Raw genomic sequence first — 27179 nt, forward strand, 5'->3', positions numbered from 1 at the left:
GAAAATAGACTGCAGCAAAACATCTGTTAAATAATTTAGAGATGGGCTGTTTCAAGAAAAGAGGGCCTATAGTGTCGGGACCAGTAGCTTTGTTTGTAAGAAGAGTTTGAAGAAGGTTATGAACTTCACTTGGTGTGGTAGTTATGTTTGATAGGGTTCTATTTGAAACTGTACCTACGGGAGGGAGCAGTTGCTTTTGTGAGCGAGGGGAGAAGTTGGAGAAGAAATATCTGTTGAACAGTTCATTGCGTTCGAGGCCATCTGCTGTTGCTTGTTGTGCTTCAGGCTGACAGGAATCCGCTCCATCCTTCTCCTTGTGTTGATGAGACTCCAGTAGCACTTGGGATTGCTCTGGACGTTTTCACTGACTGTGTCTACATGTGTTTTGTAGTCCCTTCTGACCATAAACCTTGCATGGAGGCGGATCTTAACGAAAGTATTGTGAGTGTGTGGGTTAGGGAAATCTTTCCACAGGCGCCAAGCTCTCTTCTTATTATTTGGTATCAGTCTGGTCTCTTGTGACATCCAGTGCTGATACTTGCTGGTAGTAAGCCTTTGTGCAGGTACGAAGTCTTTAACTGCAGCTTGCAGGCAGTCGTACAGCAAATCAAGAGCCAATTCGATATCAGCTATTTCGAGAAGGCTCTAGGGAAGGAATTCCAGGGCACAACAAACTGCAGGCCAGTCTGCACGGTGCCTAATGTAGGTAGGGCAGGAGGATGTCCTGCTGCGGGGCTTTATAGAGGGGTGGGGCAGGAGGAATGCAGCATCGACGGACTGGTGGTCACAGAGGAAATGGTTTCTGCTTGGGGTTGTTGTTTTAAGTTCTTTTGAGGAGAGCATGAGGTCTAGGGTGTTGGGTCCACGGGTTGGGTACATATTAAATTGTTTCAGTCCGAGGCCATGAATAAAACTGTCTATAATGTATGTGTCACAGTTGTTAGCTGACAGTCCTGTAGATGGGGAAGACCACTTTATAGACAAGTTTGCATGTTCTGACAATAGATCTGTTTCCATTTCACAAATGGTGGGACCGGGGTTTATATGGGTATCTCCCGCCAGCAGGAGGCAAAGCAAGCCCCTAATCGCCAAGCGACCAGGCCTAGGCTTGTTCGGTTCAGAGGCTGTAGGGAGGCACCTATAAGTCTGAAAAACGGTACATCCAGTGAGAGAGAATGCCGGAATGTAGTAGTTTCTCTCTGCTAGTAGCCATATAAAAGGAGAACTCACTTTTTCACTTTCACACACTGATTCCTTAACTCAAATAGAACCGCACAGAGAATTGTAAAGCGCAATAACTCTGATTATTACCACACAAACAACACACACTGCAGCAGCACTAAACTTACGCATGTCTGCTCTTGCCGCCATCTTCGCTTTACTAAATTGATCAATTTCATCTTATTCCAATATCCATGTCGATAAAATATCCAATGGTCACTTGGCAATTCGATTAAAATTGTAATTCATTTATTTATTTATTTTTGCTGTTGTAGGTAGAGTCCTGGATGCTTCTGCAACAACATGCGAAGATTATGAGGCAAACGTCACTATGTAGCATTCATTTTCAGTAAATAAAACACAAAATAAATATAATTTATTTTTAATTTTCTGTCCTAAAATTAGGGCACGCAGATCATTTGATGGAGTGGAGTATTCGATTATATAATGCACTTGTATATTTCACCATTTCAGGTAATTTATTCCTGCTGCTTTATGGCACAAAGTATTTTATTTAGACACTTTTCCACTTCCTCAAAATTTTGAGAGAACTTCAGTTTACACGGATTACTTGACTCTAATAGCAGAGAGTATCACAAGCTTGCAGTTAAAAATGTTTGGAAATTAAAGGATTGGTATGATATAAAACTAAACTGATATTGGTAGACAAGAGATCCAAAAGTTGGAATTCTAGGCAGGAGATACAAAACTGGAGTAGGTTAATCATTACTACTACTAAAGTTGTTTTTCCCTATGATGTTTTGTATGAAAGGAGTGATGGTACAAAACCATACCGTCATATGCTCCAAGTAATTAATATTTGATTATGTATAACGCTATAGGTTTATTTATTATAGCATCATTGCATGGGAGTTAGACAAAGGCCGGAAGAGAGAAGGGCCGTGCCTATGTTAGAGTCAAACTGGTATCGATCCAGCAGAAACGTTTATTTCAAGTTTGAAAGGAGCCATTGGGCGAGAGCAGTCACGTAGCTCCCTTGTTCTCGAGTTCAAATTCAACCGACCGAGAGCTGGAGGGGAGGATATTTGAAGATTGGGATCCACCAGACAAAGAAACCAGATTGACCAACCTTGTCTTCGCAGGAGTAGGATCATTCGACTGTAAGAGGAGAAGTCCGTCACTGAGCCAAAATTCCACAGTTCTGACCTATTCAGTAATCGAGATTAGAATTACTATCTACCTGAGTATGAGAATATTGACTACCTGTGTTCTATTGAGTATATTAGGCATTTTCACGGAAAGCTGTTTGAACTTGTGTGGCCGTTGAGAGAGACGCACCATTATTCGACGGGGAGTCCCCTTTGCAATGGTTTTCTGCAAGGCTTTAAAAGAGCGAGTGGTAGGGCAAACGCTCTCATTTGATTTCCATCATTCGCATTCGCTGAGTTGCTGCTCATTCGTTTGTGAGTTGCTTGGGACGCTTTGTCTGTTGATGTATTTTGAACTTAGTCGCACGCTAGAAGCGAGCTCTTTTTTTGTGACTGTGTAATTCAACTGCACACTGCATGTGCAGTGCAAACTGTTTAAATCGTTTATGAGTAAAGGTAGAAAGATAGTTACCTCCATCTAGACGTTTGAAATGGTGATGACGCCAAGGTGCAGGCTGACGTATAATTTTAATATTGCTAGATGATAAACTGTTAGAACGGCACTCGATACTGCCGAGGGAAAATATGCATGTATATGTAAATTCAGTGATTAGCAATAAACAGAGTTATGTGTTAAAATAGGCAGTTTGTGTATTTGCGTAATGAAAGCAGTGGCTGTAGCTGTTTATTGAAAGAGAGGTTTTGTGTCTCGAGTTGAAGAAGAAAGATTGGCTTAGACCCAACAATTTATCTCCCATAGCAGGTAGTTAAAAACAGCTGACAGAGCTGTGGGCACTTCAAGTTAAAGTAGTTCCGCGGCTAGACCGCAAACTTCCTTGAACCTTGCATTCTTTTGCCAGCCAGTTAGATGTTTCTAGCTCACAGCTGATCATCCGACCCACATGGAGAGTGAGAGAGATAGACTGCTACATTGTCTTGCTGAAGATGCAAATCCAGCGCCTATATTTATCGGAATGATATCCCGATAATCTCCATCAAGAAGTGTATATATTTATGTGTTTATATTACACGTTCTTTGTGTAGGTGTATTTTCATTGTCCTGAATTTATGTGTGTGTCATTATGTTACCCAGCGTTGATTAAGGTGTTTTAGCTCGAAGGCTAATTGTTGGGATGACTGTTTCTGTACCGGTCAATTTGCATATGGGGCGGTCCCGTAAGTAGAATCAGTGCTTTTTGTTGGGATGGTTAGGAATAGCCCTGAACTAGTTGTTTCATTTATCTTTGTGTCCAATGTCATTGGAGTGTATATATGTAAAGTTGGATCATGTGCTAGTGTATTGTTTTCTTACCGAGGCAGCATACAGACGATTTACTTATTGCGCCCTATGGGCACGGATGCAGAAAATTTACCCAAGTCGGCACACCATCTCAATGTAGCGATAACCCAACATTTCAAATGTATTAAAATTCTGTATTTTATTTTCCGGGTCGTCACCCGATTGTTTGATATCAATATTATCTTGTCAGATATATTTTTGCTTATGTGCGTGACACATATTTTAATGACCGATTTCGGGTTGATTTTATTTATTTATTTATTTACTTACTCAGTGTATTATATTTTAGTGTGAAGTAAATCTATGTCTTTAGTAAAATAAATCCATCTTAACCCTTAATCTGTTTTCTTATTCACAAAATTAATGCAGTCGTAATTCTGTCCATATACTCTTTAGAATAAGATATTTAAAGATTTTTTTCACATCACCTTTTATTTTCTAACGTAACCACGCACTCTTACCCCTGACACTAGCCCAATTTAGGACGGATACAGTGCAGTACAGATTACATTAACTTAAGCTTCTCAATTTTTAGGCAGGAATGTAAAAGCTTGATGGGTACCGTGATATACTATTCACAGTTTGGAGCCAATGCACGTGAATGAAAGCTAGAACAAAAATAATCTACATTTACAATGTACCCTTTAAATGAATCTATGTGTATGGCTTGGCTTCAGTGGTGGGGTCACGGAAGGTGAACAGTGGAGTGCACGTGAATGAAAGCTAAAACAAAAATAATCTACATTTACAATGTACCCTTTAAATGAATCTACAGTAAGTGTATGGCTTGGCTTTAGTGGTGGGGTCATGGAAGGTGAACAGTGGAGTGCACGTGAATGAAAGCTAAAACTAAAATTATCTACATTTACAATGTACCCTTTAAATGAATCTTCAGTGCTGGGGTCACGGAAGGTGAACAGTAGAGGGAGTTTCCTGCCAGATCAATGAAACATGCCATATAGGATAAGAACAACAGAGGATGACCTGGAAAGCCAGCATCAGATTATACATATTTTATGACTTCTAGCAAAGAGACATGGACGCAAAAGAGTCTATAGTCCTAGCTGTATACAAAGAATTATGGAAACAGTTCACTCCCAGGGGTTAGCACTCTAACCTGAAAGATTTAACAGTCTTAATGAATATACTAGATTTTAAATTAATGTGACAATATACTATTCAATATCCAATAATACATTACCAGCTTTCTGTGCCATGGCAACCATTTTGGATATTCTCTTCTGCTGCTTTTTGCACAAACCAGTCACACGGCGTGGAAGCATACATCCATCAGGTCTTACAAACTGACTGAGAATCAACACATCCTGCAGGAAATAAAAGAGAAACTTTCAAGAACGCGAAATTGTAGTCTTAAAGTAAACATACAATCTTAGTGTAAAATCTCAATATATTCAAACATGTCAAAAACATATCAGATGTAAGGCTTTTCAGGCGTTTGCTCTATTAACCAGCGTTTCGTCTTAGGTCTGACACTAGACTCATCAGAGTGGGATGTGTCAGACCCTACCCACTGATGCTGGGGTGTATGCAGGTGAACTTATCAGAAGCCCTTATAAGAGGCACAGTCTGATAACTGCATACCGGAAATTAATCTCCACAATGGAATTATTGCCCGCCTAGCAATTCCGAATGGAAAATTCTAAATTCCCATGGAGGAAATTAGATATTTTTCACCAATAGAGCATGTCAAAAATGTCAAAAACATATCAGATGTAAGGCTTTTCAGGCGTTTGCTCTATTAACCAGCGTTTCGGTATGCAGTTATCAGACTGTGCCTCTTATAAGGGCTTCTGATAAGTTCACCTGCATACACCCCAGCATCAGTGGGTAGGGTCTGACACATCCCACTCTGATGAGTCTAGTGTCAGACCTAAGACGATTTCCGGTATGCAGTTATCAGACTGTGCCTCTTATAAGGGCTTCTGATAAGTTCACCTGCATACACCCCAGCATCAGTGGGTAAGGTCTGACACATCCCACTCTTATGAGTCTAGTGTCAGACCTAAGACGAAACGCTGGTTACTAGAGCAAACGCCTGAAAAGCCTTACATCTGATATGTTTTTGACATTTTTGACATGCTCTATTGGTGAAAAATATCGAATTTCCTCCATGGGAATTTAGAATTTTCCATTCGGAATTGCTAGGCGGGCAATAATTCCATTGTGGAGATTAATTTCCGGTATGCAGTTATCAGACTGTGCCTCTTATAAGGGCTTCTGATAAGTTCACCTGCATACACCCCAGCATCAGTGGGTAGGGTCTGACACATCCCACTCTGATGAGTCTAGTGTCAGACCTAAGACAAAACGCTGGTTAATAGAGCAAACGCCTGAAAAGCCTTACAACTGATATGTTTTTGACATTTTTGACATGCTCTATTGGTGAAAAATATCTAATTTCCTCCATGGGAATTTAGAATTTTCCATTCGGAATTGCTAGGCGGGCAATAATTCCATTGTGGAGATTAATTTCCGGTATGCAGTTATCAGACTGTGCCTCTTATAAGGGCTTCTGATAAGTTCACCTGCATACACCCCAGCATCAGTGGGTAGGGTCTGACACATCCCACTCTGATGAGTCTAGTGTCAGACCTAAGACAAAACGCTGGTTAATAGAGCAAACGCCTGAAAAGCCTTACATCTGATATGTTTTTGACATTTTTGACATGCTCTATTGGTGAAAAATATCTAATTTCCTCCATGGGAATTTAGAATTTTCCATTCGGAATTGCTAGGCGGGCAATAATTCCATTGTGGAGATTAATTTCCGGTATGCAGTTATCAGACTGTGCCTCTTATAAGGGCTTCTGATAAGTTCACCTGCATACACCCCAGCATCAGTGGGTAGGGTCTGACACATCCCACTCTGATGAGTCTAGTGTCAGACCTAAGACGAAACGCTGGTTAATAGAGCAAACGCCTGAAAAGCCTTACATCTGATATGTTTTTGACATTTTTGACATGCTCTATTGGTGAAAAATATCTAATTTCCTCCATGGGAATTTAGAATTTTCCATATTCAAACATGTCGACAGAAATGACCGCAGCTTAACAACAATGATTGATTAATGCTTGTTGTTTAAAGGGGCCTAACATCTAGGTCATCGGCCCCTAATGGTATGAAATGAGACGAAATGAAATGACAAATTAAAAACCCACAATCTTCCACTGACCACAATTCAAAACGTGAGGACGAAGAATGAATGGATGGATATGAATTTAAAACGATCAGTGGAACCCACCCACAGTACCTCACATGCACAGAAGCTAGCGTAACACAATAGTATTACTAACCAAGGGACTGCCTTTATAGCACAATACTGAAACGATGATGCTTGTAGTCGAAAGAAGTCCAAAATCGAACTCATCGGCCCCTCATAATGGTACTTATTGCTAGAAAAGTAGAACTATGATATTTGTCATGTTGTGGTACTAGTTAAGAGTAGCGTAGACTCGCGGTATTACACACATTATGGTACTACTCACAGGTAATGAAATTCGCACATGTATTACAGACCTACTGTGTTTTGCGCACTGCGGTGCCATTGAAAGGCAGCACAAACCTATGGTGTTCATCATCTAAGTGTACTAACCACAGGGACTCGTATTATCCTGTGGTGTTCCTCATATAGTGGGTACTAATCATAGGCAAGCCAGAACCATGGGTTCCCTCATCCCAGGGTATTGCTCATATAATGCTACTAATCACAGGTACTGTAAAAGCCGTTGAGTCCTTGTTTGCTACTAATCACAAACCTATTTGGTACCCAACATAGTGGTACTACGCGCAAGTAAAAGCGACCCATGGTGTTACTAATCACAAGTAGCTTCATGGTTCTAATTTGATCATCCCTTGGTCGCCCCTTTTAGTCGTCTCTTACGACAGGCAGAGGATACCATGGGTGAATTCTTCGCCTGCGTCCCCCACCCACAGGGGGTTAATAGAACCCTTAACATGTCTATTTGTATAATTCAACCAAAAGGTGAGAAAACTTACAAAACGGACAAACATACAGGTTATTCAAGGAATGTACACTTAAGAAAATTGCAACACCATGAAGGCATTGGTCGTTTGTGTTGATTTTTCAAGATTGGAACGATACCATGTAGGTATGTAAAAGATCAAAGTTTCAGACCCATTGGATTGTTGCTACAGGTCTCCCCACGTGATTGATCGCGGAGGAATCAACTCCAGTATACGGACTCTGGTGTAGCGTAGTTGACTTGCAGTCTGTGCCGTGAAGTGTTCCCCGTGAAATATGCCTCGACGACAGAGAAGAGCACACTATCAACAACTGTCGCCGTTTGAGAGGGCTCAGATAACTGGGCTGTATGAGGCTGGATTATCGCTAAGGACCGTCGCTGCACGTGTTGGCCGACAGGCATCTACGGTACAACATGTACGGCAGCAGTGGTCAAATGAAGGTACCCACACTCGTAGACCTGGCACAGGCCCAGCGTGACAGACAACTGTGACAGAGGATCGCCGCATCATTCGGATGGCCCGGATGGAACACCATGCAAAAGCAGCGCAAATTCGAGCAGCTGTGGCACCCCACGTTACACAACAAACAGTTGATAATCGCTGCATGCAGCTGGCTTACGAGCCCGTGTCCCTGCAGAAGGTGTTCCATTGACCCCACAACAGCGACACATAAGGCTGGCCTGGTGTCGAGAAAGATCGACGTGGGTCGACGAATGGCATAGGGTCGTTTTTAGTGATGAATCGTGCTTCTGTCTTGCCCGCAGTGATCGCCGGAATCGTGTGCGCCGACGTACCGGGGAGAGGGGCCGCCCAGATCTTATTGCCGAGAGGCACACAGGGCCAACACCAAGCATTATGGTCTGGGGAGCTATTGGCTTTAATGTGAAATCACAATTAGTGCTTGTTGAGGGCACTATGACTGCTTGACAGTACATTGATAGGGTATTCAATCCAGTGGTTGTCCCTATGATGGCGAACATTGCTAATGGGATGTTTCAGCAGGACAATGCCCGGGTTCACACTGCACGCATCTCCAGAGAAGCTCTCCACGACATCACAACCTTAGAATGGCCCGCCAGATCCCTGGACCTCAGTCCTATTGTACCGGTTACGACCTGTACATGCATATTTTTTGAGAGTTAATTGTATTTAATCATCACACGTATTACTCCGTGCAAGCCTGGTTTGTTTACATTCAGCAGGACGAGCGAGCAAGCTGAGGACAGCTGTATGTGTGACGTAGCTGCAGGGTCTAGTTAGATCACCCACCTGTCATGCCACGTGCAGCTGGTCTGAACTTGTATGTTCTAGATTCAAGCGTCACACCTTCCCGAACATTCGACGGAGAAAAAATTTAAAACTCCTATAATAATTATGGTAGCGGCTTGAGCAACATGTCATTTTAAAGGGAATCACATAAATGTCGCAATGCTTGAATTTTAAGAAAATCCGTCGAGGGATTCAGGAGATAACCAGCTTCACGGCATATGTGACGTACATGTCCCCAAACCGAATATAAGGAGGGCTCAATATAGCCTGATATCTCAGTCAGTCAGTCAGTCAGTCACAGTCGAGTAGTCAGCGTGGCTCTACTTGCTGCCATAATCGTCGGAGGCTATCTTCGTGTGGTTATAGTCTCACTGAGGAACTCTGAATTTCCTCGAAGTCTTTATTTACGAGTGTTGAGGAACTCTGAATTCTTCTAAGTCTTTATAAATGGGACTTGTAATATTTACCAGTGATGGATTCTAAATTTTCTCCAGTGATTTTTCAAATTGTAATATTTACCAGTGATGGACTCTAAAATTTCACCAGTGATTTTTCAAAGACTTGTGATATTTACGAGTGATGAACTCTAACATTATTCAAAATTTTCAAGAGCACAGACTTGTGATTTTCACCAGTGATTTTTCAAAGACTTGTAATATTTACCAGTGATGGACTCTAAATTTTCACCAGTGATTATTCAAAGACTTGTAATATTCACGAGTGATGAACTCTAAATTTATTCGAAGTTTTCATGAGCATAGACTTGTGATTTTTGCCAGTGATTACTTAAAGACTTGTAATTTTTCCCATTGATGAACTATAACATTATTGAAAGTCTTCATGAACACTGACTTGTCATTTCCATGAGTGTTAAAGAGTGAATTCTTGAGTCTTTATGAACAATGACTAGTGATTTTACTAGTGGTGAGAAAACTAATTATTCAAGGTTTTCATGAACTTTGACTTATAAATTCTGCAAGTGACGAAGAACACATTTTCGGAGTTTTGTGGGCATTGATTCTATCAACCTCATTGTACTTGGGTAATGTGATTACCTGCAACATCGTCAGGAACCATCGGAGGTCATCCCGAGCATCGGGAATTTGAGGCGTATTCCATGCAACCAACCTGGATGGTCCGTCCGCATCTTGACGGAGTACTTGGGCATCTTCTGGAACGTGTTCCAGCCGGTGCGGCCTAGAGAGCTGGAGATCCAGGCCATTTAAAGGACAATGTGGAAGACAACCCCTATCTACCATGAGGTGATGTGCAATTTAATATGCATTACATGAATAAACTCTTATCAAATCAGATTCAAACTTTTCTTGTAGATAGGACCCTGCCTCCTGTACCAAGCCCTAGCTAATATTCATCCAGTTTAGCCGTGAGAACTATTCCATGCTTACATTGAAAATAAATCTTAAAGTTGGGCTCTTTTACTGGTACACTATAGAGCATGTGTGGGACATGATGGGTCGACAACTGGCCAACCGTCCTCAGCCACCCACAACTCTGGTACAACTGACCCGTGCAGTGCAGCAAGCATGGGCCACAATTCCTCAGGAAGCGATCCAGGGCCTTATTGACTCCATGCCTCGACGAATTCATCAATGTATTGCAGCTCGTGGTGGGCACATCCTATATTGATTGTTGTCCAAACTTACGGTCAGAGGGACCTGAAAGTGTAGTCATCGAAGCACAACCGAACACTCGTCCTGCATGTTCAGTTGCTGCACTGTAGCACCACTCCCTCTCGGTGTTGCAACTTCCATTTTCTTCAGTGTATTATAGAAAAAAATACAGATCCTGCAGAAATATGGTTAAGTAAAATGAGTCATAATTTCACCCATGTGTCAATTTTACTGCAACAGCTGAACAGTATGTCAAAATGATGGGTTTTTTCTCTTAAAGGTACACATTAATTCATAATGAACTTATCTGGTGTACATATATACTGTGAAAATAAAACAAGCTTGCAACTTACATAACTTAAAATTTTGTAATGTACACAATCTCTACACAGAATCTAACCCGAATCAAGTCACAGGGATGAGACTTTTCATTTTAAAAATTATGCATGCATCGACAGAGATTCAAACTGAGGCCAAATTAACCCTTAACAGGCAGTGTAGTGTTCACGGGACTCCACAATATTTTTGTCTGTCTGCTCTGTGCCAGTCCTTCTGCCCAGTACCTTCCAGCTGTCTAATGATCTGTTAACAGCTGCCAGGATAATGTCTGTATGTGCACTCTAGAACGGGGTGCAGAAACTTTGTGCTCCGCTGGACTTCATAATGCTACTTTTCTAATTTGAGGCAACTTTTCTTTTTATTAGTCATTAAAAGTTTGTGAAAGACATATGGTAAATCAGCAAGTTTGTCAGTGCTGGAAGACTGTACCAGTGGCATTGACAGCGGTGATGTGGATAATGTGCAAAGTGACCTTCGCACATGTTTAAACTGGTCATACGTCCGGTTCCATGGCTAAATGGTTAGCATGCTGGCCTTTGGTCACAGGGGTCCTGGGTTCAATTCCCGACAGGGTCAGAAATTTTAACCGTAATTGATTAATTCCGCTGACAAGGGGGCTGGGCGTATGTGTCGTCTTCATCATCATTTCATCCTCATCACGACGCGCAGGTCGCCTAGGGACGTCAAATCAGGAGACCTGCACCTGGCGAGCCGAACTTATCCTCGGACACTCCCGGCACTAAAAGCCATATGCCATTTCAAATGGTCATATGACAGTACAGATTTTGAAGATGCTTCCAAGACTGTTGATTGTAATGATGGTGGCACAGCAGAGAGTAATTACTATGGTAGATATAGAAACAATTGGTCAGCAGTAGAACCAAGAAGGAATGTCAGAACTTCTGGACATACCTTCTGTGAGATCTTCTGCTATTCTTGTCACCAATTTAGAATCTCATGCTGGATGGAATTTTGATTTTCAGTAGTGTAATGTTGGACACAGTAGTAAAATGGACAAATAATAAACTGCAGCATGTTTGTGAAAATAATTCCAACCCATATCGACCTGAACTCTGACACACTAATACAATAAGAAATAAACTGGTTTTTTGGTCTAGTGATATACAGGGTGAAGCGTAATTCGCGCACTCGGGCGTCGCAGTGCGACTCCTCACATGCCAGCAATAAAAAAAATGTCTCTTACAAAATTTCGTCTTGCGAGTATATCCGGCAGAAAAACGATGTTGAAAAGTAACAATCTGGCAACACTGTAACCACATGTAGGGTAACTACCTCTGTCAGCAGAAGTTAGTCGTACTGTACAGTTGGTGCAGTGGATAGAGTTTTGGGTTAGCATGCAGGAGGTTGAGTGTTCGATCCTGGTTTGAGGCGTATGTTTTTTATTTCGTAAATGTAGTCCAGGTGGTATGGTACCTGGCATCTTAATCGTCAACAGCGATTGCAGTGGGTCCTCTAGAAACCATTTGCACTTACATACTACGATCCTAGAAATGGATGAACAATCGTTTTCATTGGTCAGCTTTGAAAGGCGCCCTTTCCACGTCGTGGGCGTGAATTTATTCGCACCACTTCATCTACTAGATGTGAAACCTATTTTCTTTGTACCCTCCTCCAATGATCCCATAGATTAGTACCAACTATTATTCTTGCCTCGTTCAGGTCCATTACATTTCGTTAGGGCCTTACGTTACCAGTAGGCCTAGCAATGTGCTCTGCGAATAATGTCCAAACTCGGTTACAATTTGTATGTGTTATCACCACGGTCCCAATAATTCTGCCTTTCAACATTGCGTCTGGTAACCGCATGCTGTTTAGTACGTATCTCAATGCATTATTATTAATATTATTATATTATTATTATTATTATGTTGTTGTTGTAAAAGTAGGATACATATGACCTCAGAAACGGTGTCTTACAGTATTACAGTAGGTAATGTCAGATGGAAATTAGCAAATAAAAAATGCGCCTCAACCCAGGATCAAACCATCGACCTCCTGCATGCCAACCAAAAACTCTACCCACTGCACTAACTGTACAGCATGACTAATATGTGCTGACAGAGGTAGTTACTCTACATGTGGTTACAGTGTTGCCAGATTGCCACACTTCAACGTCCTTTTTCTGCCGGATATACTCGCAGGACGAAGTTTTGTGAGAGACATTTTTTTATTGCTGGCATGTGAGGAGTCGCGCTGCGATGCCCGAGTGCGCGAATTATGCTTCACCCTGTATACTTACTCCAGTGTTCAAGTTTAACAAAGAAGACATATAATCACTCTCTGCTACTGATAGTACTGGCTGGGACATTTTATGTAACATGATATCTCATAAAGGATGTAATCTTGCTAGTTTGCTTCAGATTTGACAACCCAGATGACCGTGATTTTCGCAAGGAAGACAGCCAGTAAACTTTTCACTAAATACGACTTATGGGCAAAAATACTTTTTTATAAAACTAATTTTTAAGAGCCTTAAATCACAATTTGATTATGTGATTAGAGATTTTTAAAAATACATTTCACCACAGAATTCTCATATTTACAAAGGTACCTACTTTACAATAGGAGGAAATAATTTAAAGAATTTAAATAACTGTTTGCTGGGCTGAGCGGCGCAGAAAGTTGAGGCATTGGCCTTCTGACGCCAACTTGGCAGGTTGATCCTGGCTTAGTCTGATGGTATTTGAAGGTATTTGAAGGGGCTCAAATATGTCAGTCTCATGTTGGAAAATTTACTGGCACATAAAAGAACTCCTGCGAGACAAAATTCCGCCATATTGGTGTCTCCGAAAACTGTAAAAAGTAGTTAGTGGTATGTAAAAAAAACATTATTATATAACGGTTTTATGGAGTATTTCATTATGTGAGTTACAATTCATGATCAAAAGGCAACACAATAACACAAGTAATGATAATCTAATGTTATTTTTTCAAAACTGAGGAACTTGCACAGCTTAGGGTGAATTAGCTGCTGCAGAGTAATACCAGCTGAAAAACTAAGATCTTCATATTTTTGAGTATACTAAAATTGCCTGTGTATCACCATAAGAATGCATCGTTACTTGTGTGTTAATTTTGTTGACATACCCATTTTCAGTCCATGTAGTACACTGCATGACTTACAGACAAAACTGGACCTGCTAACATAGTCACAACTTCTGCACTCTGCTAATTACTTGCAATTCTGCACTCTGACCAGAAACTCAATATAATGAGCTCTTCCATCTGCCCAATGTTAATTTATCAATTTCAAATATTGCCTCTGAAGAATATACCTCTCAAATTTGTGTCAGATTCTGATAAAATGATTAAAGGTGCACTAAAAGTAATATTACAGATTCTATCAGGCACACCATATTCTACGATTATGTATCAGAAGTTCAAGCAAGGGGTTGAGACTGTTCAGAACAAGTTGGGAAGCTGCCCTTCAACAACTAAATAGACTGTGACAACACAAGTGCTCTCAGAACCTACATATCAATCAATAAGAAATATAGATGATGAAACTGCAACCCCTTGATATAACAACTGATCCAACCCTTCTCAAAACAAAAGACAACTGCACTAATAAAAAAATCAGATCTATAATACGAGATCACGAATTTAATTCTTTTCGTGCCCTACAGCATAAAGGGAAAGGAGAGATTTTATACAGAGAACAGGCACCTGTAAATAAGTGTATTTCAAATCATTGTTTCTGAATGGAAGGAAGGAATTGAGATGACCTGTAAGTTAAGGCAGTATGAGCTGTACCTGGAAGACAGCAGGAGAACACCTGTCACAGACAGATACCGCAACAAAGGAGATATTTCTGCAGCATACTGTTGCCCCTGATGAGACATGGGCACGAGTCTACAAGCCTGAATAGGGTGTCAATCGAATGGTGTCACCCAGGTTCACCACGGAAACTCAAATGTTGACAGGAACCCAGTCGGGTGAAGATTATGCTGATTGTAGCATACGACTATGAGGATGTTAATCTTACACATGCTGTGTCTGAGGGACAAACTGCCACAACAGTGACTACTACTGCAGATTTCTAGAGCAACATCTGCATCCGGCTATGCAGCACAAACGTCCATGGTTATTCCACGACCATCGCCCCATCGTGTTGCATGACAACGCATGCTGTCATGATGCAAACAATGTCATGTTCTTATTGCAACGGTGGCATTGGGAGGTCTTGGAACACCCTCCGCACTCACCAGACATGAGTCCTTGTGACTGCAACCTGTTTTCGAAGTTAAAGGAACCCCTCCGAGGCCGCCAATTTCCTGACATGGCACCTGTACTTCGCGCAGTAAGGCACTCCGTCGCTGTCATCAACAGAGAATGCCTTGCCAATGGTCCCCAGCGGCTCCCCAACATTTGGCAAAAGGTTGAATAGGAAGAATAGTTAACTTCTTCAACACAATAGACTTTGCAGGTGGCTACAATGAAGGAATGTAATGCAATTGTACTTGTTACTTCATTAAACATTACATTCTATCAATATTGCCACTATTTTATTTACAGCCCTCATATATTTTGGAGAAATGAGAAACAGTACATCACTGGATGTGGTTACAAAATTATACATAATTATTATTCTTGTAATACAATAAATGGTGTGATATAGTTGTATTAGCAAAGTTCGATGGTTGTCTTCGAAGACCAGCGTTATAATGACCAACAGGTGAAGTTCTTGCTATACTGAAGGTGGAGGGATAGTTCACTTCTTCAACACATTTGCCCCAACAAAGCTGCTTGCAACTATCAAAGATGCCTTCTGGGCAATGCTCAATAAGAAAACTGTCAAAGAGTCTCCAGATTACTACCTCACAGTTGTTGGCTATGTCGATGGATGAATGAAGAAAATCAACGTACAAGCAAGAATCAAATAGTGGCACTCCAAAGAAGAGGCCTATATTGTAGCACAAATAACACTGGCACCCACACCATAGTCAAAGAAAGTGAGATCTCCCATTCTTGGGACAGCAAAAGATAGATAAAGATATGTGGCTTTGAAACAATGTGATACGCAAGAAGAAATAATTGCATCACAACAATAAAACATTAAACAGCCCACAGGGAGGTGCAGATTCTGACCATGACACAGGTCCTCCAGTATGCAAGTCTTCATAAGAAACCCAACACAGAAGAAGAGTAGGACATTTGACTCATCCATTCGGACACTGTAAGACATCTTTCTATGGCATCGGTATCAAAAGGGACAAATTGCACGTCGGTTAGGAGAAAGCATGAATGATGACGAAACTAATTTAACAAGATATTAACTAAAGAATTCCTCCACCCATTAATCCTGAACATCAATGATCTCGGACAAACCTTCGTTTGATTTAGGTTTATGAGTACTGAAAATGGCCAGTTTACAAACAAGGAAAGTGGAAAATTCATGCAGGCTGGATAAAGTAGACTGTAACAGGTGTTACATGAAACTGCTGGACTAAAGTTCACATCAAGTGAATAATCAATCACACAGTCATTCGTTCTGTCACAGTTTATAATACAGAACACCAGCCCAACACGGAATTTTTAAATTTAAGACACCCTGAAATGTCATCAACCTCGGTTGAGACTGAACCTGCTTCTGTAGGATCAGAAGGACAATGACTGACAGTGCCACTGAAGTGGGCATTAGCTGTTTCAAATTAAACACAGGTGAGTTTTCAGCGATGCTCTGAAAAGGAAGCACTCCATTTGGAACTTAGGGGCTGTGGTCGTAACACTACCTGCCCAGACTATTTAAAATGGTATCAATCCCCTGTGCCGGTATCATTTGGAAAATTATCATAGTTCTGTCAGCTTTTGTTATATAATTATAAAATTGCATATACCCATTCCAGGGAAAACAATCCCTCACCTGAAATCGATGCAAAAATGTTCTTCTTCAGCATGCCACTGGAAAGATACTTGAGGGTACAATCTTGCTACATTTGGATATCCTCATCCACACATTTGCATTTCTAATACACGCTTAAGAATGGATAGTTTCCACTCACTGAACAGAATTACATATCATTATTACCAATATTTACAGGGTTTTCCGTATAAAACCTGACCATTCACATGTGGCTGAGCCAAGGGCAGCCAGCTACCTGGCTTCTCCCACACCCGTTCCATGGCTAAATGGTTAGCGTGCTGGCCCATGGTCACAGGGGTCCCAGGTTTGATTCCCGGCAGGGTCGGGAATTTTAACCATAATTGGTTAATTTCGCTGGCACGAGGGCCATGACGCACAGATTGCTTACGGGTTGTCAAATAAAAAGGCCTGCATTTGGCGAGCCAAACTTGCCCTCGGACACTCCCGGCACTAAAAGCCGAACGCCATTTCATTTCCTACACTCGTGGCCCACCTGGCTACAGCCAGCCTGTACTCTGCCTTCGCTTCTTAAATCTGTAAATCTGCATGTACATTATAAGAAACTGAACTAAATTATGTTAGACGAACAAAACAAAACATGAACCACACTTCTGTTATACCGCATTACCGAGATAGTGCTTACAAATTTTTGTCTTGCACTGAACCCTCTTCTGTTGTTATCCTGGAATTTTCAACCTGCAACTCTCACTTGCCACACATATGAGATCAAACCAATTGAAAGAAAGGAGGCAGTTAGGAAGCTGCATGCTTCAGATTGTAATTTATTTACAATATTGGACCGTATTGCGAAGTGTTGTCATGCCATCTACTAAAAGTATAAGAAGAGACATAGTGTCTAAATGGCCCGAGGGAAAGGAATTTCTAAGAACGGATGGAAATGCAGTTTATAGTGATTGTTGCAATAGCGATGTAAGTTAACCGTGCTTTTCTTTTAAACTTTCCTTTAATAGTTAATTCTAAAAAGTTATTCTATTAGCACCTTATACTGGGCAGTGACCCACTTCATTTTAATTTTACTATTTCTGGAAAAAGCACAAGTAAAAAAAAGACATGTTTCCTTTGTATATTAAATTTTCAAAAATGTTCAAGTTGATCAATGTGTAACTTCAGTTTCACACATTGTTAAAATGAAAGTACGAAAAGAAACCAAAATGGGATATGTCCAAACATTTATTACTAAATACAAGACTGGCTACGCCAGACCCAAAGCCATTTTATATGGTTTTATATGATGATCTCATGGGGGCTGATATATTGCTGGAAAATGGCAAATTCCGTATTGAAATAATTTTAGAGAAGTATACGGTACACGAATCAACAACCTAGAGAATAAAATATCTTCCAATCTCAAAAGGACCAGAACCGTATGAGATTATTTTTTTTTTTACAATTTGCTTTACATTGCACAGACACAGATAGGTCTTATGACGACGGTGGGATAGGAGAGGCCTAGGAGTGGGGAGGAAATGGCCGTAGCCTTAATTAAGGTACAGCCTGGTGTGAAAACGAGAAACCACGGAAAACCACCTTCGGGGCTGCTGACAGTGGGGTTTGAAACCACTATCTCCCAGATGCACAATCACAGCTGCGTGCCTATATCCGCATGGCCAACTCGCTCGGAACCGTATGAGAAAAGCAGATTTTTATCAATTTATTCATGCTACTTTTTATATTATCTCCAATAATGTTATTTAGAAACACAAATTTCATTTTTGAAAGGATACAACTTCAAACTTACTTTGTTTACATGAATAGTATTTTATTTACGATTTTGTCAAGTAGGTTTTAGATATAATTCGAAGCGACGTAGGAGATTCAAACCTATAGGCTTCTGTGGACGAAACTACAGACTCAGCAGGTTGATATATTTCAAATCTGATACACTGGCAGAAAAAAATACCAAACATCATGAAATAAGGAATGTAGAATACGGAAATTTGGCAATATATTTGTCGAGGTAACATATTTAATTGATTAACACGTTCGGTACCTGCTTCTGAGCGGGACACTTGAATGCCTGGACCAGCCATTTTCATGCCCGGCCCTCTTGACGTGCATCACTTAATACAATTTACAATTACTCCTAAACTATAAATGTTAGAAAAATGATACTTTGTGCTTACCTCTAGCAAATATTTAGGGTGCGATATCTGGTGTCACAGGTTTCAAAATACGTCTAATTTTATACACCCTATCTGTATTTTCGACAGAACGTTTACTGTCACAGAAGTGAGGAAATGAAAGAATATGAAGGAAGCGTATTTGGAACACTGTTTTAGAAAATATCGGAGTATGAAAAACAGGGTCTTCGGTCCAGTATATTTTTATATCAGGATTTTGGACTAATCGGTTTCCACGATTGCATGATCGAATTCTTTGTGAAAGCCGGGGCACCGCTCTTATCACTTGACTCACGTATAGATTGGTCTGCTCACACACATACTGATAAAATTCGTCATTCATGAAAATGCTCACGTAACTGAAAATATCCTGCTTATTTTCTATTTGAAAAGTTTATACCTGAATTCTCTAAATGGTGGAATGGGTGGACAATAACTAGGATGTGTATCAGGCACTTCACTTTTCTCTATAGGCCTATCGGATTCGGGAATTGAAATTTCCTCGTCACTCTCACTTTCACTATCTGAGTCTATTTAAGGAATAAGTTCATACATGCGGTAAGAACGACACGCACTGCATTGGAATCTCAAGTACCGTCTTGACACGCAAGGAAGTGCTGAGATATTCCCGCTAAAACAGCTAAGATAAACATGAGCCCACTCAACGCGAGGGTTATCTCACAAAGATCAACCAACCTCCTGCTGAAACCAGTAATGCTGACTAAGGTATAAGAATGCATAGATGACGAATATAAACAGCATTGCTTCACGCGGAACATTCAACATCTTACGCCGTCCACGGCCCGCAGCATAGGAGCAAACTTAAATGTCTTACGCCGTCCACGGTCCGCAATGAGTTAAAGGTACAAGACAATAGGTTAATATCTGCGCGAGCAAAGCCCTCGCAAATGTGCCATGCTGGTCCATTAATAACTGGTGTAATCGCCTGACTGTTCAATGCAGGAATGCAAACGTGCATACATTGTGTCGTACAGGTGCCGGATATCAGTTTGTGGAATGGAGTTCCATGCCTGTTGCACTTGGTTGGTCAATACAGGGACAGTTAATGCCGGTTGTGGATGTTGCTGGAGTTGTCATTCAATGATGTCACATATGTGCTCGATTGGGGAGAGAACGGGGGATCGAGCAGGCCAAGGCAACATGTCGACACTCTGTAGAGCACGTGGGGTTACAGCAGTGGCATGGGGGCATGCATTATCCTGTTGGAAAACACCCCCGGGAATGCTGTTCATAAATGGCAGCACAACAGGTCGAATCACCAGAGAGACGTAAACATCTGCAATCAGAGTGCGTGGGATAACCACGAGAGTGCTCCTGCTGTCATAGGAAATTGCTTCGCAGACCAGAACTCCCGGTGTAAGTCCAGTGTGTCGACGCTGCAGACAGGTGGAATGCAGGCACTCACCTGGCCGCCTCCTAACCAACACACGGCCATCACTGGCGCCAAGGCAGAACCGGCTTTAATTGGTAAACACAACAAACCTCCACTCCATCCTCCTATGAGCTCTTGTTTGTCACCACTGAAGTCGCACACAGCGGTGGTCTGGGGCAAGTGGAATGCACGCCGCAGAGCGTCTGGCTCGGAGCTGTCTTTCAAGTAAGCGATTTTGAACAGTTCGTTGCGTCACTGTGGTGCCAACTGCCGCTCGAATTGCTGCTGCAGATGCAGTCATCTGCACCACAGCCATACGCCGAATACTGTAGTCCTCCCTCTCAGTGGTACCACGGGAACGTCCGGAGCCCGGTCTTTTTGCGAGTGTATCTTCTCGTGACCACTGCTACCAGCACGCATGCACAGTGGAGACATTCGTGCCAAGTCGTTCTGCAATAGAGCGGAAGGAAAATCCACCTTCACGTAGCCCTATTATACGGCCTTGTTCAACCGCAGTGAGCTGTTGATACTAGCCACTTTGTCGCCGTAAATGCACTCTTGACCCACTCACAGATAACTAACGCTCTCGCACGGTACAGCCCTATTTAAAGCAAACCTGATGTGTAGTGTAATGGGGCCGCTACTAACATCACGCTAATGAGATTTGCGGGAAATTTCAATCAAAGTCATCTTTCAGATGTATAAACACGCTTACTAATGTTTGTTAATCTAGCACAACCCCTTCTTGGTGTTTGAATATTTTTTTCTGCTAGTGTACTTGCAAAGTTAAGTGAGAATGGACTGGTCAAGCTCCTCTTGTTTGCTGCAAGTTTTACAAAAAGACAAACCATTCTTCAATTGCAAATATCTTCAATGAAGGAATGCGTGAGTAGTCACATTAATTTTAATAAACGATCATACAAAATCTAGTACATCATGATTGAAATGTAAATGAATTCTAATACTTTTATTAATATTTGAGAAATTTTGTGGCCAAATAATTTAGAAAAGGGAAGGGGTTTCCTACTATTGACTGATGATATGTCACACACAGTGAAGGCTGGAAAAATCTGTGAAGTATTTTGATGATGATGATGATGATTGTTGTTTAACAGCTAGGTCATCAGCCCCTAATGACACAACGAGCAACGAAATGAAGCGATAATTAAAACTTCAAAATGTGTCCACTGACTTGAATGATGATGAAGAAATGACCACGACTCCAAAACAATCAGTGGATCTGATTCACAATGCCTTATTTTCTGCGATTATACTTACTGTCCAAAGGGGTCCAAAACCAGGTCAGCAGCCCCTCATAAAAGTACTAATCACTGGTAAAGCAGAACCATGGTGTTTCTCCTATAGTAGTACTAATCACAGGTAACAAAAAATAGTGCTGTTCCTCACATGGTGGTACTAATCACAGGTAATGTAGACCGAGGGTATGTCACACATAACCACACTAGTCACATGCAACACAGACCCACGGTGTTCCTCACATTAGAGTACTACATGCAAGCAACACAGACCCAAGAGGTTTATATTTTTTCATAAATAAACTTATAGACATCACAATCAGTAGGAATAATGAAAACCTGTCTTACAAAGTTTACAGAAAGCCCACTCAGACATCACGCACTATGTAGTAGTCGAACCACCCATACACACACAAAATAGCAGGGCTGAATACAAGGATACACAGAGCTTTTTTTTTTTTTTTTTTTTTTTTTTTTTACAATTTGCTTCACGTCGCACTGACACAGATAGGTCTTATGGCGACGATGGGACAGGAAAGAGCTAGGAGTGGGAAGGAAGCGACCGTGGCCCTAAGTAAGGTGTGAAAATTGGAAACCACGGAAAACCATCTCCAGGGCTGCCGACAGTGGGATTCAAAACCACTATCTCCCAAATACTGGACAATGGCCGCACTTAAGCGACTGCAGCTATCGAGCTCAGTAGAGAGCTATTTCCATACCATTAAGCACAACGGATTTCAGTGAAGAGATACAAATCATTAAACAAATTGCGAAAGAGAACAATCACCCTCCGGGCACAGTAGATAAACCTTCAAATAAACATAAGAAAAATGACCGGGAAACCACCAAACATGACAGGGAAAAATATGTGGTTCTCAACTACATTAATAAGAATACATACAGTGAAGCCAATATTTTCAAGAAACAAGGTCTAAGAGTAGCCTTTAGAATGAACAACATACTGCACAGACACGTGAGCAACTGCAACCTAAACAAAAAAGAACCTCTCTCCAAGTCAGGAGTCAATGAACTCAAGTGCCAATAACCTAACTGCAATGCCACATATACAAGACAAACAAAACGTAACTTCCACACAAGATACAAAGAACACAAAAAAGTGAGAAGATATAATCAGCATTCAGCCATTGGAGAGCACATATGCAACAGTTCCACCATTTCACTGACATAAACACAGACCTAAAAATTTTACACATCGAAAATGAAAGTAAATCTTTGAATATTATGGAAGTAATTGAAATTTACATCGCAAAAAATGCTAACGAAACCAACCTAAATGACCATACACATTTAAAGAATTCCCTGGACTTCGCTCTACTTACATAACATCTTCTCAACACTTACTGTTTAAATTAGTGCTCAACGGCTTTTTTAGTATGATCTATCGTAAAAGTAACATCTAATAGATACAATTCATTTCAATTCAGCACTTTATTCAATCATCAACTTGCACTTATCCGTAATACGTAAATACATTAATAAATGAAGAAGATTAATAGCCCTTCTTCCCCCTGCCTCCCCTCCCCCACCGTATCCAATAGATAAAGGAAGCTTCCACAACATTCACATCTCCCAGCCCCTACTTCCCCAACCTTTCTCCACGGCACAGTATGCTAGATTATAAAAGGGAGGAAGTACTGACCTGCTCTCCCCTAATCAAACGGGGCCGATGACCTTTGATGTTAGGCCCCTTTAAACAACAATCATCATCATCATATCCCCTAATCAATATGAAGGATCCACAATGTTCCAGAAGCCCCTCCCCTGCGCCCCACCCCTCTTCTGGGAACAACATGCTTTGCCCAAAATCTTCCACTAGCTTTTCCTTGACCAGAGTCATGAAATAGTGTTTGGTGACAATGGACTAGCCGGCCCCCGTGGTGTATGGGTAGCGTGCCTGCCTCTTACCCCAAGGCCCCAGGTTCGATTCCCGGCCAGGTCAGGGATTTTTACCTGGACCTGAGGGCTGGTTCGAGGTCCACTCAACCTACATGATTAGAACTGAGGAGCTATCTGACGGTGAGATAGCGGGCCCGGTCTAGAAAGCCAAGAATAACGGCCGTTATTACTATTATTATTATTATTATTATTATTATTATTATGTTATTGGTTTTAAATCCCAATAACCAATCCAGGGACGCTCTGAACCAAAGGCCAGTATGCTGACCATTCAGCCAACGAGTCGGACGCGGGACCTAATGAAGAATAAAGTCAAAGTGTTGCAGTTCGCGGCGAGTTCTGACAGTTTGCATGGACTCACTAAAAGAAAGACAATGAAAGCATCATCTTTTAAAAAACTGGATGCTGCATTATTCACGTGATTTCAGCAAAAGAGATGCGAAGGTGTACCTATTAGTGGTCCTATGAAAACAAGGCAAGCACAAATTTTTCACAAAAAGATGGGGCTCTCAGGGTCCTCACCAGTGTCCAATGGTTCGCTACAGAGATTTAAGGACAGACATGGCATTCGAGAATCAAACATCGAAGGAGAAAAACTAAGTGGTGACAGCAGTGCAGCAGAAAACTTTAGATACGAGTTTAAGCTTATAATTAAGAGATACAATTTTGTTCCAAGTCAAGTGTACAATGCTGATGAAACTGGACTTTATTGGAAGTGCTTACCCAGTAAAACACTAGCAGCTGCTGAAGAGAAATTAGCTCCTGGTCACAAATCTAGTAAAGAGCACGTTACCATCTTGTCTTGTACGAACGCTAGTGGCGACCATAAATTAAAATTAGCTGTTGTTGGTAAAGTAAAAAATCCACGTTCTTTAAAGGAGCAGTGATGAAATATTTCCCAGTAGATTATTGTCATAACAAATCTGCATGGATGACATGCGATATTTTCAGGACTTGATTCCATAATAAGTTCATTCCGTGGGTTCAAGATTTCTTGGCGTCCAAAGGCTTGCCATTAAAGGCCGTCCTTTTTCTTCATAATGCACCCTCTTATGTGCCTGAGGCCCCTTCAACATATCGTATCCATGTCCAAGGACCCTCTAGTCACAAAACATAACACGTAATTCAGTAAACAGAAGACATAATTTAGTAACGTCGCCATGTTTAATTTTATTCATATAATTTATAAGCCTAATATTTACGTCTTTTTAAACTTTGAAGTTTAATTTAGCTTCATTCACATAAACATAATTATACAACAAAGTGACACTTGGCTAATAATTACAACAGTCTGGATCGTGAAACTTACTTGGAGAAAATTCACTTAGTAAATTTGTTGGTTCAATGGGACGGATGGTGCTGTTTTCCAGAGACCAAGCGTTTTAGGTCTGGTTTAAACGTACAGTATTACCCCTCTTTTACAATTTTCAAGGGACCAAAGAATACTGGTGTAAAAGGAAGGGGGAGTGTAAATCGTGGGAAAGAAGTTGTACAGGTATATATAAAAATGCTCTGGAAAAGGAGGTAAATGTTACACAAATGCATATTATTAATTTATAGAGTATTTCAATCTTAATCGATTTACTGTACTTACTTCAAATAAAGGTCCATGTAAGTTAATTACTGTACTGTATTAACTGTTGAACTACACTGCCTTTGTAATTCTGCTCATCCTTTGCCCAGGAGAAGGTTACCGGTAGGTGGTTAAAAATTTGTATAATATATTATTTTAATATTACAGAGGTAGGACAACAGTGGATGTACAGGGTACTAAATAGAATCTGGAAAGAGAATGTAATACCCAATGACTGGAAGCAAGGAGTCATCATCCCATTGTTGAAAAAAGGTGATAGAAAGAAATGTACCAACTACAGAGGTATAACTCTGCTGTCACATGGCCTCAAAATCAACGAATCCATCCTTGAAAGCAGGATTAGAAAATGTGTTGAACTTACACTTGAGGAGGAACAACAGGGATTTAGACCTCACAGATCAACTATAGACCTCATTTTTGCCACCAGAATGCTCTATGAGAAAGTAATATAACTGTTTTTCTGGACATCGAGAAAACATATGACCATGTACCATGCAGGCATATATGGGAATGTCAGAGACATAAGAAAGTGCCCGATGACATCATAGCATGAGTACGATGATTACATGATGAAATGAAACCAAGTGTTGTGTCCAGGTCCAGGATGGAAGGTCAGGCTGGTTTGAAACGAAGAGTGGAGTCCAGCAAGGAAATTGTCTTTCACCACCTCTCTTCATAATCATAATGGATGAAGTTTTAAAAGCGGTTAAGAGAAAGGATGATGATGTAATGGTATGGGGTGAGACAGAAGCGGAAGTACAAACTAGACTAGATCTCTGGCATGAAGCTTTTACAACCCTAGGTCTCAAAATCAGCAAAACGAAGACAGTTGGCTTGGTGATGGGTAGAAACTCTCCAACTGTTCATCTAAGAATTGAAGATGAGGAGATGGATATTGTACACAACTTCCAGTATTTAGGTAGTTTTCTGTCATCAGACAATACCATACATCAGAAGATTAGTAACAGAATACAGAAAGCTTCCAAATTCTATCACGCTGTACGTCAAATACTTTGGGATGAAACATTTCTGTTAGTTTCCAAGATCAGCTTGTATAAAATATATCTAGTATCTATATTGACGTATGGCCTGGAAGCAGCAACACTTACTGGACCAACAAAGAGTTGTCTTCAGGCAACAGAAATGAAGTTCCTCCATTCTTGTCTACAAAAAGCAAAAATGGATAAAATAAGGAATGAGGATATCCGACAACAGCTTGGATTGGAAAGAAGCTTGCTGGAGACTCTGGAAGTGCAGAGACTGCAATGATATGGTCACAGGACTCCTCGAACATACTTTGACCACAATGTTCCTAGGAAGAAACCAAGAGGAAGACCTAGTGATGTTTGGGAAAAACAGATAATGAAGGACCTTGAAATTAGAGATGTGAACTGGTGTCGCATATGTGAGCAGCATCTGTGGATGGATAGAACAAATTGGACGAGGCTTGCACACAACCGCACCCGGCTTGCTGGAGCGAAGAAATTAAGAAATTATGATGATGATGGTAAGTAGTTACTTTCTTAGAATGGCTACAGAATTATCTAAGATGCAATATTTTCTCTGAATGAAACATATTAATTGCTACTATTGTATCTGTATTTAAAACATTAACACAAATTTATTCCGTGCTTCGCTACGGGATTCTCAGAAAGACTGACTTGGTGGTTTTACCTAACTGAATTCAACATAGGTCATTACAAAAACGTCAGTAGGAATGTAGCGATTGAAAGGAATGTTATCATATAAAATACTCGATCAAATGGAAAAAAAACAAAACCAAACGCACAATTTCTCACTTTCAACGAACAGTACTATGGTGCCGATCTAAGAGTCCAAAGTTCTAGAGCTGCAATAACCAGGTCGCAGACTGCCGTGAACACTCCTTTGTCATTATTCCGTTAAATATGCACACTACTCATTCCAACCAGTGGCTCAGAGTAGGGATTGTATAGCTTGAATACTATGATGAACCAGTGTGTTACGTACCAGATATATCAGAAAATGTATGAACCAGAGGAATGGCATGCTAAAGAAGAAAGTTATCTTACACCCCAGCTACTTCCCACCAATATTCAGGCAGGCTGTTACAGTCGGTACGACCAGGCGAGTTGGCCGT

At 40.9% G+C, this 27179-nt stretch overlaps 1 protein-coding gene across 3 annotated transcripts in view; it reads right to left on the reverse strand.

Annotated features, from left to right (window-relative positions):
• Positions 1-27179, reverse strand: part of mRpS18A (mitochondrial ribosomal protein S18A) — a 113091-nt gene that overhangs the window by 35815 nt on the left and 50097 nt on the right. For 2 of the 3 annotated variants that reach the window (XM_067139143.2, XM_067139144.2), the window contains exon 3: positions 4832-4955. In XM_067139143.2, the coding sequence (XP_066995244.1) occupies positions 4832-4955 (124 nt within the window). Of the gene's footprint in view, positions 1-1349; positions 1515-4831; positions 4956-27179 lie in introns of all 3 variants that reach the window. The other variant, XR_010859085.2, reaches the window with a different exon arrangement.

Source organism: Anabrus simplex, chromosome 2 (genome assembly GCF_040414725.1).
Source record: "Anabrus simplex isolate iqAnaSimp1 chromosome 2, ASM4041472v1, whole genome shotgun sequence".
NCBI classification, from domain to species: domain Eukaryota; kingdom Metazoa; phylum Arthropoda; class Insecta; order Orthoptera; family Tettigoniidae; genus Anabrus; species Anabrus simplex.